We start from the raw sequence: 14,025 nt of genomic DNA, 5'->3' as shown, positions 1-14,025 counted from the left end.
ACTCATTGCAGTGCATCCCCAGTGGTGCCAGTGCACTCTCTGGACACACTTCAGTGAATCCCCAGTGGTGCCAGTGCACTCTCTGTACTCACTGCACCGCATCCCCAGTGGTGCCAGTGCACTCTCTGGACTCACTGCACTGCTTCCCCTGTGGTGCCAGTGAACTCTCTGGACTCACTGCACTGCATCCCCAGTGGTGCCAGTGCACTCTCTGGACTCACTGCACTGCATCCTCAGTGGTGCCAGTGCACTCTCCGGACTCACTGCACTGCATCCCCAGTGGTGCCAGTGCACTCTCTGGACTCACCAGGGTGCATCCCCACTGGTGCCAGTGCACTCTCTGGACTCACTGCACCGCACCACCAGTGGTGCCAGTGCACTCTCTGGACTCACAGGGGTGCATCCCCAGTGGTGCCAGTGCACTCTCTGGACTCACTGCATTGCATCCCCAGTGGTGCCAGTGCACTCTCTGGACTCACTGCAGTGCATCCCCAGTGGTGCCAGTGAACTCTCTGGACTCACTTCAGTGCATCCCCAGTGGTGCCAGTGCTCTCTCTGGACTCACTGCACTGCATCTCCAGTGGTGCCAGTGCACTCTCTGGACTCACTGCACTGCATCCCCAGTGGTGCCAGTGCACTCTCTGGACTCACCGGCGTCCATCCCCAGTGGTGTCAGTGCACTCTCTGGAGTTACTACACTGCATCCCCAGTGGTGCCAGTGCACTCTCTGGACTCACTGTACTGCATCACCAGTGGTGCCAGTGCACTCTATGGACTCCCCGGGGTGCATCCCCAGTGGTGCCAGTGCACTCTCTGGACTCACCGCAGTGCATCCCCAGTGGTGCCAGTGCACTCTCTGGACTCACTGCAGTACATCCCCAGTGGTGCCAGTGCACTCTCTGGACTAACTGCACTGCATCCCCAGTGGTGCCAGTGAACTCTCTGGACTCACTTCAGTGCATCCCCACTGGTGCCAGTGCACTCTCTGGACTCACTGCACCGCACCCCCAGTGGTGCCGGTGCACTCTCTGGACTCACTGCAGTGCATCCCCAGTGGTGCCAGTGCACTCTCTGGACTCACTGCACTGCATCCCCAGTGGTGCCAGTGCACTCTCTGGACTCACTTCACCGCATCCCCAGTGGTGCCAGTGCACTCTCTGGACTCACTGCACCGCACCCCCAGTGGTGCCAGTGCACTCTCTGGACTCACTGTACCGCATCATCAGTGGTGCCAGTGCACTCTCTGGACTCACTGCACTGCATCCCCAGTGATGCCAGAGCACTCTCTGGACTCACTGCACTGCATCACCAGTGGTGCCAGTGCACTCTCTGGACTCACTGCACTGCATCCCCAGTGGTGCCAGTGCACTCTCTGGACTTACTGCAGTGCATCCCCAGTGGTGCTAGTGCACTCTCCGGACTCACCCGGGTGCATCCGCAGTGGTGCCAGTGCACTCTGTGGACTCACTGCACTACATCCCCAGTGGTGCCAGTGCACTCTCTGGACTCACTGCAGTGAATCCCCAGTGGTGCCAGTGCACTCTCTGGACTCACTGCACTGCATCCCCAGTGGTGCCAGTGCACTCTCTGGACTCACCGGGGTGCATCCCCAGTGGTTCCAGTGCACTCTCTGGACTCACTGCACTGCATCCCCAGTGGTGCCAGTGCACTCTCGGTACTCACTGCACTGCATAACCAGTGGTGCCAGTGCACTCTCTGGACTCACTGCACCGCACCCCCAGTGGTGCGCGTGCACTCTCTGGACTCACTGCACTGCATTCCCAGTGGTGCCAGTGCACTCTCTGGACTCACTGCAGTGCATCCCCAGTGGTGCCAGTGCACTCTCTGGACTCACTGCACTGCATCTCCGGTGGTGCCAGTGCACTCTCTGGACTCACTGCACTGCATCCCCAGTGGTGCCAGTGCACTCTCTGGACTCACTGGGGTGCATCCCCAGTAGTGCCAGTGCACTCTCTGGACTCACTGCACTGCATCCCCAGTGGTGCCAGTGCACTCTCTGGACTCACTGCACTGCATCCCCAGTGGTGCCAGTGCGCTCTCTGGAGTCACCGGGGTGCATCCCCAGTGGTGCCAGTGCACTCTCTGGAGTTACTACACTGCATCCCCAGTGGTGCCAGTGCACTCTCTGTACTCACTGCACTGCATAACCAGAGGTGCCAGTGCACTCTCTGGACTCACTGCACCGCACCCCCAGTGGTGCCAGTGCACTCTCTGGACTCACTGCACCGCACCCCCAGTGGTGCCAGTGCACTCTCTGGACTCACTGCACTGCATCCCCAGTGGTGCCAGTGCACTCTCTGGACTCACTGCACTGCATCCCCAGTGCTGCCAGTGCACTCTCTGGACTCAACGCACTGCATCCCCACTGGTGCCAGTGCACTCTCTGGACTCACTGCACTGCATCCCCAGTGGTGCCAGTGCACTCTCTGGACTCACCGGGGTGCATCCCCAGTGGTGCCAGTGCAATCTCTGGACTCACTGCACTGCATCCCCAGTGGTGCCAGTGCACTCTCTGGACTCACTGCAGTGCTTCCCCAGTGGTGCCAGTGCACTCTAAGGACTTACCGGGGTGCATCCCCAGTGGTGCCAGTGCACTCTCTGGACTCACTGCACTGCATCCCCAGTGGTGCCAGTGCACTCTCTGGACTCACTGCACTGCATCCCCAGTGGTGCCAGTGAACTCTCTGGACTCACTTCAGTGCATCCCCAGTGGTGCCAGTGCACTCTCTGGACTCACTGCACTGCATCCCCAGTGGTGCCAGTGCACTCTCTGGACTCACTGCAGTGCATCCCCAGTGGTGCCAGTGCACTCTCTGGACTCACTGCACTGCATCCCCAGTGGTGCCAGTGCACTCTCTGGAGTTACGACACTGCATCCCCAGTGGTGCCAGTGCACTCTCTGTACTCACTGCACTGCATAACCAGTGGTGCCAGTGCACTCTCTGGACTCATTGAAGTGCATCCGCAGTGGTGCCAGTGCACTCTCTGGACTCACTGCACTGCATCCCCAGTGGTGCTAGTGCACTCTCTGGACTCACCGTGTGCATCCCTAGTGGTGCCAGTGCACTCTTCTGGACTCACTGCACTGCATCCCCAGTGGTGCCAGTGCACTCTCTGGACTCACCGTGTGCATCCCCAGTGGTGCCAGTGCACTCTTCTGGACTCACTGCACTGCATCCCCAGTGGTGCCAGTGCACTCTCTGGACTCACTGCAGTGCATCCCCAGTGGTGCCAGTGCACTCTCTGGACTCACTGCACTGCATCCCCAGTGGTGCCAGTGCACTCTCTGGAGTTACGACACTGCATCCCCAGTGGTGCCAGTGCACTCTCTGTACTCACTGCACTGCATAACCAGTGGTGCCAGTGCACTCTCTGGACTCATTGAAGTGCATCCGCAGTGGTGCCAGTGCACTCTCTGGACTCACTGCACTGCATCCCCAGTGGTGCTAGTGCACTCTCTGGACTCACCGTGTGCATCCCTAGTGGTGCCAGTGCACTCTTCTGGACTCACTGCACTGCATCCCCAGTGGTGCCAGTGCACTCTCTGGACTCACCGTGTGCATCCCCAGTGGTGCCAGTGCACTCTTCTGGACTCACTGCAGTGCATCCCCAGTGGTGCCAGTGCACTCTCTGGACTCGCTGCACTGCATCCCCAGTGGTGCCAGTGCACTCTCTGGACTCACTGCACTGCATCCCCAGTGGTGACAGTGCACTCTCTGGACTCACTGCAGTGCATCCCCAGTGGTGCCAGTGCACTCTCTGGACTCATTGCAGTGCATCCCCAGTGGTGCCAGTGCACTCTCTGGACACACTTCAGTGAATCCCCAGTGGTGCCAGTGCACTCTCTGTACTCACTGCACCGCATCCCCAGTGGTGCCAGTGCACTCTCTGGACTCACTGCACTGCTTCCCCTGTGGTGCCAGTGAACTCTCTGGACTCACTGCACTGCATCCCCAGTGGTGCCAGTGCACTCTCTGGACTCACTGCACTGCATCCTCAGTGGTGCCAGTGCACTCTCCGGACTCACTGCACTGCATCCCCAGTGGTGCCAGTGCACTCTCTGGACTCACCAGGGTGCATCCCCACTGGTGCCAGTGCACTCTCTGGACTCACTGCACCGCACCACCAGTGGTGCCAGTGCACTCTCTGGACTCACAGGGGTGCATCCCCAGTGGTGCCAGTGCACTCTCTGGACTCACTGCATTGCATCCCCAGTGGTGCCAGTGCACTCTCTGGACTCACTGCAGTGCATCCCCAGTGGTGCCAGTGAACTCTCTGGACTCACTTCAGTGCATCCCCAGTGGTGCCAGTGCTCTCTCTGGACTCACTGCACTGCATCTCCAGTGGTGCCAGTGCACTCTCTGGACTCACTGCACTGCATCCCCAGTGGTGCCAGTGCACTCTCTGGACTCACCGGCGTCCATCCCCAGTGGTGTCAGTGCACTCTCTGGAGTTACTACACTGCATCCCCAGTGGTGCCAGTGCACTCTTTGGACTCACTGCACTGCATAACCAGAGGTGCCAGTGCACTCTCTGGACTCACTGCACCGCACCCCCAGTGGTGCCAGTGCACTCTCTGGACTCACTGCACTGTATCCGCAATGGTGCCAGTGCACTCTCTGGACTCACTGCAGTGCATCCCCAGTGGTGCCAGTGCACTCTCTGGACTCACTGCACTGCATCCCCAGTGGTGCCAGTGCACTCTCTGGACTCACTGCACTGCATCCCCAGTGGTGCCAGTGCACTCTCTGGACTCACTGCACTGCATCCCCATTGGTGTCAGTGCACTCTCTGGACTCACCGGGGTGCATCCCCAGTGGTGCCAGTGCACTCTCTGGACTTACTGCACTGCATCCCCACTGGTGCCAGTGCACTCTCTGGAGTCACTTCAGTGCATCCCCAGCGGTGCCAGTGCAATCTCTGGACTCACTGCACTGCATCCCCAGTGGTGCCAGTGCACTCTCTGGACTCACTGCAGTGCTTCCCCAGTGGTGCCAGTGCACTCTCAGGACTCACCGGGGTGCATCCCCAGTGGTGCCAGTGCACTCTCTGGACTCACTGCACTGCATCCCCAGTGGTGCCAGTGCACTCTCTGGACTCACTGCAGTGCATCCCCAGCGGTGCCAGTGCAATCTCTGGACTCACTGCACTGCATCCCCAGTGGTGCCAGTGCACTCTCTGGACTCACCAGGGTGCATCCCCACTGGTGCCAGTGCACTCTCTGGACTCACTGCACAGCACCCCCAGTGGTGCCAGTGCACTCTCTGGACTCACCGGGGTGCATCCCCAGTGGTGCCAGTGCACTCTCTGGACTCACTGCACTGCATCCCCAGTGGTGACAGTGAACTCTCTGGACTCACTTCAGTGCATCCCCAGTGGTGCCAGTGCTCTCTCTGGACTCACTGCACTGCATCCCCAGTGGTGCCAGTGCACTCTCAGGACTCACCGGGGTGCATCCCCACTGGTGCCAGTGCACTCTCTGGACTCACTGCACTGCATCCTCAGTGGTGCCAGTGCACTCTCCGGACTCACTGCACTGCATCCCCAGTGGTGCCAGTGCACTCTCTGGACTCACCAGGGTTCATCCCCACTGGTGCCAGTGCACTCTCTGGACTCACTGCACCGCACCCCCAGTGGTGCCAGTGCACTCTCTGGACTCACCGGGGTGCATCCCCAGTGGTGCCAGTGCACTCTCTGGACTCACTGCACTGCATCCCCAGTGGTGCCAGTGCACTCTCTGGACTCACTGCAGTGCATCCCCAGTGGTGCCAGTGAACTCTCTGGACTCACTTCAGTGCATCCCCAGTGGTGCCAGTGCTCTCTCTGGACTCACTGCACTGCATCCCCAGTGGTGCCAGTGCACTCTCTGGACTCACTGCATTGCATCCCCAGTGGTGCCAGTGCACTCTCTGGACTCACTGCACTGCATCCCCAGTGGTGTCAGTGCACTCTCTGGAGTTACTACACTGCATCCCCAGTGGTGCCAGTGCACTCTCTGGACTCACTGCACTGCATAACCAGAGGTGCCAGTTCACTCTCTGGACTCACTGCACCGCACCCCCAGTGGTGCCAGTGCACTCTCTGGACTCACTGCACTGCATCCGCAATGGTGCCAGTGCACTCTCTGGACTCACTGCAGTGCATCCCCAGTGGTGCCAGTGCACTCTCTGGACTCACTGCACTGCATCCCCAGTGGTGCCAGTGCACTCTCTGGACTCACTGCACTGCATCCCCAGTGGTGCCAGTGCACTCTCTGGACTCACTGCAGTGCTTCCCCAGTGGTGCCAGTGCACTCTCAGGACTCACCGGGGTGCATCCCCAGTGGTGCCAGTGCACTCTCTGGACTCACCGGGGTGCATCCCCACTGGTGCCAGTGCACTCTCTGGACTCACTGCACTGCATTCCCAGGGGTGCCAGTGCACTCTCTGGACTCACTGCACTGCATCCCCAGTGGTGCCAGGGCTCTCTCAGGACTCACCGCGGTGCATCCCCAGTTGTGCCAGTGCACTCTCTGGACTCACTGCACTGCATCCCCAGTGGTGCCAGTGCACTCTCTGGACTCACTGTACTGCATCCCCAGTGGTGCCAGTGCACTCTCTGGACTCACTGCACTGCATCCCCAGTGGTGCCAGTGCACTCTCTGGACTCACTGCACTGCATCCGCAGTGGTGCCAGTGCACTCTCTGGACTCACTTCACCGCATCCCCAGTGGTGCCAGTGCACTCTCTGGACTCACTGCACTGCATCCCCCGTGATGCCAGAGCACTCTCTGGACTCCCTGCACTGCATCTCCAGTGGTGCCAGTGCACTCTCTGGACTCACTGCACTGCATCCCCAGTGGTGCCAGTGCACTCTCTGGACTCACTGCACTGCATCCCCAGTGGTGCCAGTGCACTCTCTGGACTTACTGCAGTGCATCCCCAGTGGTGCTAGTGCACTCTCTGGACTCACCCGGGTGCATCCGCATTGGTGCCAGTGCACTCTCTGGAGTCACTGCACTGCATCCACAGTGGTGCCAGTGCACTCTCTGGACTCACTTAGTGAATCCCCAGTGGTGCCAGTGCACTCTCAGGACTCACCGGGGTGCATCCCCAGTGGTGCCAGTGCACTCTCTGGACTCACTGCACTGCATCCCCAGTGGTGCCAGTGCACTCTCTGGACTCACTGCAGTGCATCCCCAGCGGTGCCAGTGCAATCTCTGGACTCACTGCACTGCATCCCCAGTGGTGCCAGTGCACTCTCTGGACTCACCAGGGTGCATCCCCACTGGTGCCAGTGCACTCTCTGGACTCACTGCACAGCACCCCCAGTGGTGCCAGTGCACTCTCTGGACTCACCGGGGTGCATCCCCAGTGGTGCCAGTGCACTCTCTGGACTCACTGCACTGCATCCCCAGTGGTGACAGTGAACTCTCTGGACTCACTTCAGTGCATCCCCAGTGGTGCCAGTGCTCTCTCTGGACTCACTGCACTGCATCCCCAGTGGTGCCAGTGCACTCTCAGGACTCACCGGGGTGCATCCCCACTGGTGCCAGTGCACTCTCTGGACTCACTGCACTGCATCCTCAGTGGTGCCAGTGCACTCTCCGGACTCACTGCACTGCATCCCCAGTGGTGCCAGTGCACTCTCTGGACTCACCAGGGTTCATCCCCACTGGTGCCAGTGCACTCTCTGGACTCACTGCACCGCACCCCCAGTGGTGCCAGTGCACTCTCTGGACTCACCGGGGTGCATCCCCAGTGGTGCCAGTGCACTCTCTGGACTCACTGCACTGCATCCCCAGTGGTGCCAGTGCACTCTCTGGACTCACTGCAGTGCATCCCCAGTGGTGCCAGTGAACTCTCTGGACTCACTTCAGTGCATCCCCAGTGGTGCCAGTGCTCTCTCTGGACTCACTGCACTGCATCCCCAGTGGTGCCAGTGCACTCTCTGGACTCACTGCATTGCATCCCCAGTGGTGCCAGTGCACTCTCTGGACTCACTGCACTGCATCCCCAGTGGTGCCAGTGCACTCTCTGGAGTTACTACACTGCATCCCCAGTGGTGCCAGTGCACTCTCTGGACTCACTGCACTGCATAACCAGAGGTGCCAGTTCACTCTCTGGACTCACTGCACCGCACCCCCAGTGGTGCCAGTGCACTCTCTGGACTCACTGCACTGCATCCGCAATGGTGCCAGTGCACTCTCTGGACTCACTGCAGTGCATCCCCAGTGGTGCCAGTGCACTCTCTGGACTCACTGCACTGCATCCCCAGTGGTGCCAGTGCACTCTCTGGACTCACTGCACTGCATCCCCAGTGGTGCCAGTGCACTCTCTGGACTCACTGCAGTGCTTCCCCAGTGGTGCCAGTGCACTCTCAGGACTCACCGGGGTGCATCCCCAGTGGTGCCAGTGCACTCTCTGGACTCACCGGGGTGCATCCCCACTGGTGCCAGTGCACTCTCTGGACTCACTGCACTGCATTCCCAGGGGTGCCAGTGCAATCTCTGGACTCACTGCACTGCATCCCCAGTGGTGCCAGGGCTCTCTCAGGACTCACCGCGGTGCATCCCCAGTTGTGCCAGTGCACTCTCTGGACTCACTGCACTGCATCCCCAGTGGTGCCAGTGCACTCTCTGGACTCACTGTACTGCATCCCCAGTGGTGCCAGTGCACTCTCTGGACTCACTGCACTGCATCCCCAGTGGTGCCAGTGCACTCTCTGGACTCACTGCACTGCATCCGCAGTGGTGCCAGTGCACTCTCTGGACTCACTTCACCGCATCCCCAGTGGTGCCAGTGCACTCTCTGGACTCACTGCACTGCATCCCCAGTGATGCCAGAGCACTCTCTGGACTCCCTGCACTGCATCTCCAGTGGTGCCAGTGCACTCTCTGGACTCACTGCACTGCATCCCCAGTGGTGCCAGTGCACTCTCTGGACTCACTGCACTGCATCCCCAGTGGTGCCAGTGCACTCTCTGGACTTACTGCAGTGCATCCCCAGTGGTGCTAGTGCACTCTCTGGACTCACCCGGGTGCATCCGCATTGGTGCCAGTGCACTCTCTGGAGTCACTGCACTGCATCCACAGTGGTGCCAGTGCACTCTCTGGACTCACTTAGTGAATCCCCAGTGGTGCCAGTGCACTCTCTGGACTCACTGCAGTGCATCCCCAATGGTGCCAGTGCACTCTCTGGACTCACTGCACTGCATCCCCAGTGGTGCCAGTGCACTCTCTGGACTCACTGCAGTGCATCCCCAGTGGTGCCAGTGCACTCTCTGGACTCACTGCACTGCATCCCCAGTGGTGCCAGTGCACTTTCTGGACTCACAGCACTGCATCCCCAGTGGTGCCAGTGCACTCTCTGGACTCACTGCACTGCATCCCCAGTGGTGCCAGTGCACTCTCTGGACTCACTGCAGTGCATCCCCAGTGGTGCCAGTGCACTCTCTGGACTCACTGCACTGCATAACCAGTGGTGCCAGTGCACTCTCAGGACTCACCGGGGTGCATCCCCAGTGGTGCCAGTGCACTCTCTGGACTCACTGCAGTGCATCCCCAGTGGTGCCAGTGCACTCTCTGGACTCACTTCACCGCATCCCCAGTGGTGCCAGTGCACTCTTCTGGACTCACTGCACTGCATCCCCAGTGGTGCCAGTGCACTCTAGGGACACACTTCAGTGAATCCCCAGTGGTGCCAGTGCACTCTCTGGACTCACTGCACCGCATCCCCAGTGGTGCCAGTGCAATCTCTGGAGTCACTGCACTGCTTCCCCAGTGGTGCCAGTGAACTCTCTGGACTCACTGCACTGCATCCCCAGTGGTGCCAGTGCACTCTCTGGACTCACTTCAGTGCATCCCCAGTGGTGCCAGTGCACTCTCTGGACTCACTGCACTGCATCCCCAGTGGTGCCAGTGCACTCTCTGGACTCACTGCACTGCATCCCCACTGGTGCCAGTGCACTCTCTGGAGTCACTACACTGCATCCCCAGTGGTGCCAGTGCACTCACTGCACTCACTGCACTGCATCCCCAGTGGTGCCAGTGCACTCTCTGGACTCACTGTACTGCATCACCAGTGGTGCCAGTGCACTCTGTGGACTCACCGGGGTGCATCCCCAGTGGTGCCAGTGCACTCTCTGGACTCACCGCAGTGCATCCCCAGTGGTGCCAGTGCACTCTCTGGACTCACTGCACTGCATCCCCAGTGGTGCCAGTGCACTCTCTGGACTCACCGGGGTGCATCCGCAGTGGTGCTAGTGCACTCTTTCGAGTCACTGCACTGCATCCCCAGTGGTGCCGGTGCACTCTCTGGACTCACTGCACTGCATCCCCACTGGTGCCAGTGCACTCTCTGGACTCACTGCACTGCATCCCCAGTGGTGCCAGTGCACTCTCTGGACTCACTTCACCGCATCCCCAGTGGTGCCAGTGCACTCTCTGGACTCACTGCACTGCATCCCCAGTGGTGCCAGTGCACTCTCTGGACTCACTGCACCGCACCCCCAGTGGTGCCAGTGCACTCTCTGGATGGACTCACTGCACTGCACCCCCAGTGGTGCCAGTGCACTCTCTGGAGTCACTGCACTGCATCCCCAGTGGTGCCAGTGCACTCTCTGGACTCACTGCACTGCATCCCCAGTGGTGCCAGTGCACTCTCTGGACTCACTGCACTGCATCCCCAGTGGTGCCAGTGCACTCTCTGGACTTACTGCAGTGCATCCCCAGTGGTGCTAGTGCACTCTCTGGACTCACCCGGGTGCATCCGCAGTGGTGCCAGTGCACTCTGTGGACTCACTGCACTGCATCCCCAGTGGTGCCAGTGCACTCTCTGGACTCACTGCAGTGCATCCCCAGTGGTGCCAGTGCACTCTCTGGACTCACTGCACTGCATCCCCAGTGGTGCCAGTGCACTCTCTGGACTCGTACACTGCATCCCCAGTGGTGCCAGTGCACTCTCTGGACTCACTGCACTGCATCCCCAGTGGTGCCAGTGCACTATGAAAGAAGAAAAGCAAAGAGCATTGTGCGTAATTTATGTTTAATGATGGTTTTACACCTGAAAGAGAATGGAAGTGAGAGTATGGGGAGTACAAACGTGTTCTAAAATCCTCTATGAAGTCAAAATTTCCGTAGAGAATGTTGTTACAGTAATGCTTATCCCTTCTATACATTTCTTTTTTTTATATATATAGGTAAAGCTTCCTTCTTGGTTTGTTCTGACTGCACAAATGCTGTGTGTCCCCCTCCTCTTCTTTTAATAGTAACTTTTTTTTCTGTGGGGTGGAGAATGTTGTCTTTTGATATAATCTTCATGGCATTTTCTTTTCTTTGCCTCTTTCTGTAGATACATTAAGGTAGTCTATGTAATGTGCTTTATTATACTGATTGTGTGGTGATTTATAAACTATATGATCTTTCATGTATATTTGACAATGTGTTAATTTTTTGTTAGGTTTGGGAGACCCTGCTTCCTTTTATGTTGCTGTGATTTTTCTTTTGAATGGATTAATGATGTCACTGTTCTTCCTATATGGCACATACCTCAGGTAAGGCAGTTGAGACTATTTAATTAGTACTTGTAGTCTGCTTTTACAGTATAATTAAAAAAAAGGTAGATGCTAAAATATTTTGATGGTATATTGTTTGTTTGTACAGTAGTAGTATTTTTACTGTAATGTATACATTGTCACTGAAAACTAGTGGGACAGAAGCTTGTTGATTAAAGTAAAATGTTGATGCTACAAAAACATGGAAAATTTCAGTGAAGTGGTATCTCATTGATACCACTGTGTTGTGGATAAAATTTACTATTATGCAATTTTTAAATAACTTTTGTCCTGATGGTGTTCTTAAAATTACCAGTGTTACTCATTTTTAAACAAAGTTTAAATGACACTGCACTTGTTGAATGACAAGACTGGGGTTTTTAGAATGCTTTTCCTCCAGTAATACTGCATTTCTTTCAATTTTAATATAACTGACAAGGCAAAATGTTTTTTAAGATAATGCATTCTTTTGCAGGCATACATATACTTCCCTTTTTCAGTGAATTTCTGTTTTCAGTATCTGACCTTAAATTTCAGGAACCATAATATACTTTCATACAAAAGAGATTCCACGTTCTGCAGAAAAAAAGAAGCAGAAATATTTGTACCTCTATTTTCATTCGTCTGTTGTGCAAAAAGCTGCTACTTTTTTTAAAGAGATGTGTTTTTTCCCTCCACATCATTATGTGGCTTCACTGACATTTGTTCTCTTTCTGCTTTCTCTGAAGCATATGGTGATGGTTCAGATAAAGAATAGCACAGGGCAGGAGCTGAATGTGATACTGAGAAGAGGAAGTTGTGTAGTACAACTGTCAGACATTTGGGAGTAAAGCATGTATGTGTTTCTTAACAAAGAAAGTAAATCCCTCATTTTTTGAGGAAGTAGGTAATCTTTGAATATTCGTATGACTAACTTGTCATGTTTCTCTTAAGTTAGGTGCATGGAAAGCCACATTTCATGTATTAATGTCACTGAAGAGTCAGTAATGTCTTATCCAAGGAAAGTACTGAGAAATTAACTACTGAGTATTGAAAGTAATTCAGTTTTAAATGCAAATGATCTGCAATGTACGTAGTCAAAATGACTAGAATGTAAATGCAGTTCTTTCAAATTGTAAGCCACTAGCTAGCTGGGGTTATGAAAAATAACTAATGACTATGCAATTTTCTGGAGGTAGGATTTTGATCTTTTTTATTTCTTCTAAAGAAGTTCATAGTTTGATACCAAATCTAGATGGCTGCTTAGTCATTATATCTGTATGAAGGTTCCTTGTAGTCAAGGAAAGCTGGAATACAAAGGCTTTTATTTAGGTGTGAAAAATTGAAGAACTGAATCTTGAGTGATGCAATTCTGCTATGCTGAAGTAGGAATCTTATGAATTGGTGTAGGTCTCCTTCCTAAAGCTGATTTTTTTTCTATGCCTTTTGAAAGACTTTTTCACAGCACCTGACTCATTTGATGGTGGGAAACTATCCTCTAATATTTTCTTCAACTTTTCATTTATGAATTTGTTAGCAACGATCATCTCAAGTTTACATAATTGTTTTTTTCTAGCTTTTTTTTCCTCCCTAGGTGTTTGTGAAACATATAGTCTTTTTATTTCAGCCTTATTTGCTTTTAGTCTCCTTGTAACTTTGTCTAGTGACGGCAGGTAATAGCATAGTGGAAGACCACTCTCTTACTTTCCAAGCTAGCATGTGTTCCCATCTGTGCTTGCCGTCCATACTCTATTGTTCCAGGAGTTCAGATAGCAGAAAGGTAGTTGCTTTTGTAGGACTACTTTTTGCTGTTTAACTCCTTAAACAATTTCCTCTTCAAGGTTAGAAGATCACCAGACAGTATTTCCCTGTCCTAGCACGCTGTGTGTGGCCAAGGTTAAGAAGGGGAACACAACCATCCTTTTCAAAAGTGAGCTGACGTTGCATTTGGTTAGCTGTAGTGTGAAACTGCAACCTCTGGTTATGCAAAGGCACTTGGGAATCTTCTGGTATGATGCAAGTTAGCTTCAAGCTCTGGAGCATTCTCTGTTAAGACAATCAAAGGGATATGTTGAAAACTCATGCTTAGGTTTTGTTTTGTTTTGTTTTATTTTTATTGGTAAAGGAATGGTGTTCAGGTAAGTGGTTTATGCAGTTGTCAGGTTCCCCCTGTTCCCTCTGTTCTTGCAGTTGAGGGACAGAATGCATAAGTTGATTGTCAAATACTGGATCTCAAGGAGCTACCAGTAAATTTCCCCAATCTCCTTCTGACAGTGCTTTTTCAGTATTCTGTTTCTTGCATGTTAATTAACAATGAATTAGTGCAAGTCCCTGGTGCCTTTCTTTAGGCTTCATCTTATTGTACCTGGGGATTCAAAATACAAGTTCTTTTATTATTCCAGACCTGACTCCACTAGACTAAGAATTAACTGTTCAGGTCATCTGCAGTTCTTTGAAACAGAATAATCTAAATTTAATAAAGAATTAGTAGTT

General features: G+C 54.7%; 1 protein-coding gene and 1 long non-coding RNA gene across 2 annotated transcripts in view; both read left to right on the top strand.

The window, feature by feature from the left end:
- The window catches only part of LOC136790099 (uncharacterized), a 219,571-nt gene that overhangs the window by 173,380 nt on the left and 32,166 nt on the right, over nucleotides 1-14,025 (top strand). The window lies entirely within an intron of this gene.
- The window catches only part of LOC136790097 (protein C-mannosyl-transferase DPY19L1-like), a 33,437-nt gene continuing 30,854 nt past the window's right edge, over nucleotides 11,443-14,025 (top strand). Inside the window, exon 1 of the mRNA XM_066992272.1 lies at nucleotides 11,443-11,553. Coding sequence (XP_066848373.1) covers nucleotides 11,516-11,553 — 38 coding nt within the window. The 5' untranslated portion in view covers nucleotides 11,443-11,515. The remainder of the gene's footprint in view (nucleotides 11,554-14,025) is intronic.

Source organism: Anser cygnoides, chromosome 2, assembly GCF_040182565.1.
Source record: "Anser cygnoides isolate HZ-2024a breed goose chromosome 2, Taihu_goose_T2T_genome, whole genome shotgun sequence".
Taxonomy (NCBI): domain Eukaryota; kingdom Metazoa; phylum Chordata; class Aves; order Anseriformes; family Anatidae; genus Anser; species Anser cygnoides.
This window is presented reverse-complemented; position numbering and strand designations above follow the sequence as displayed.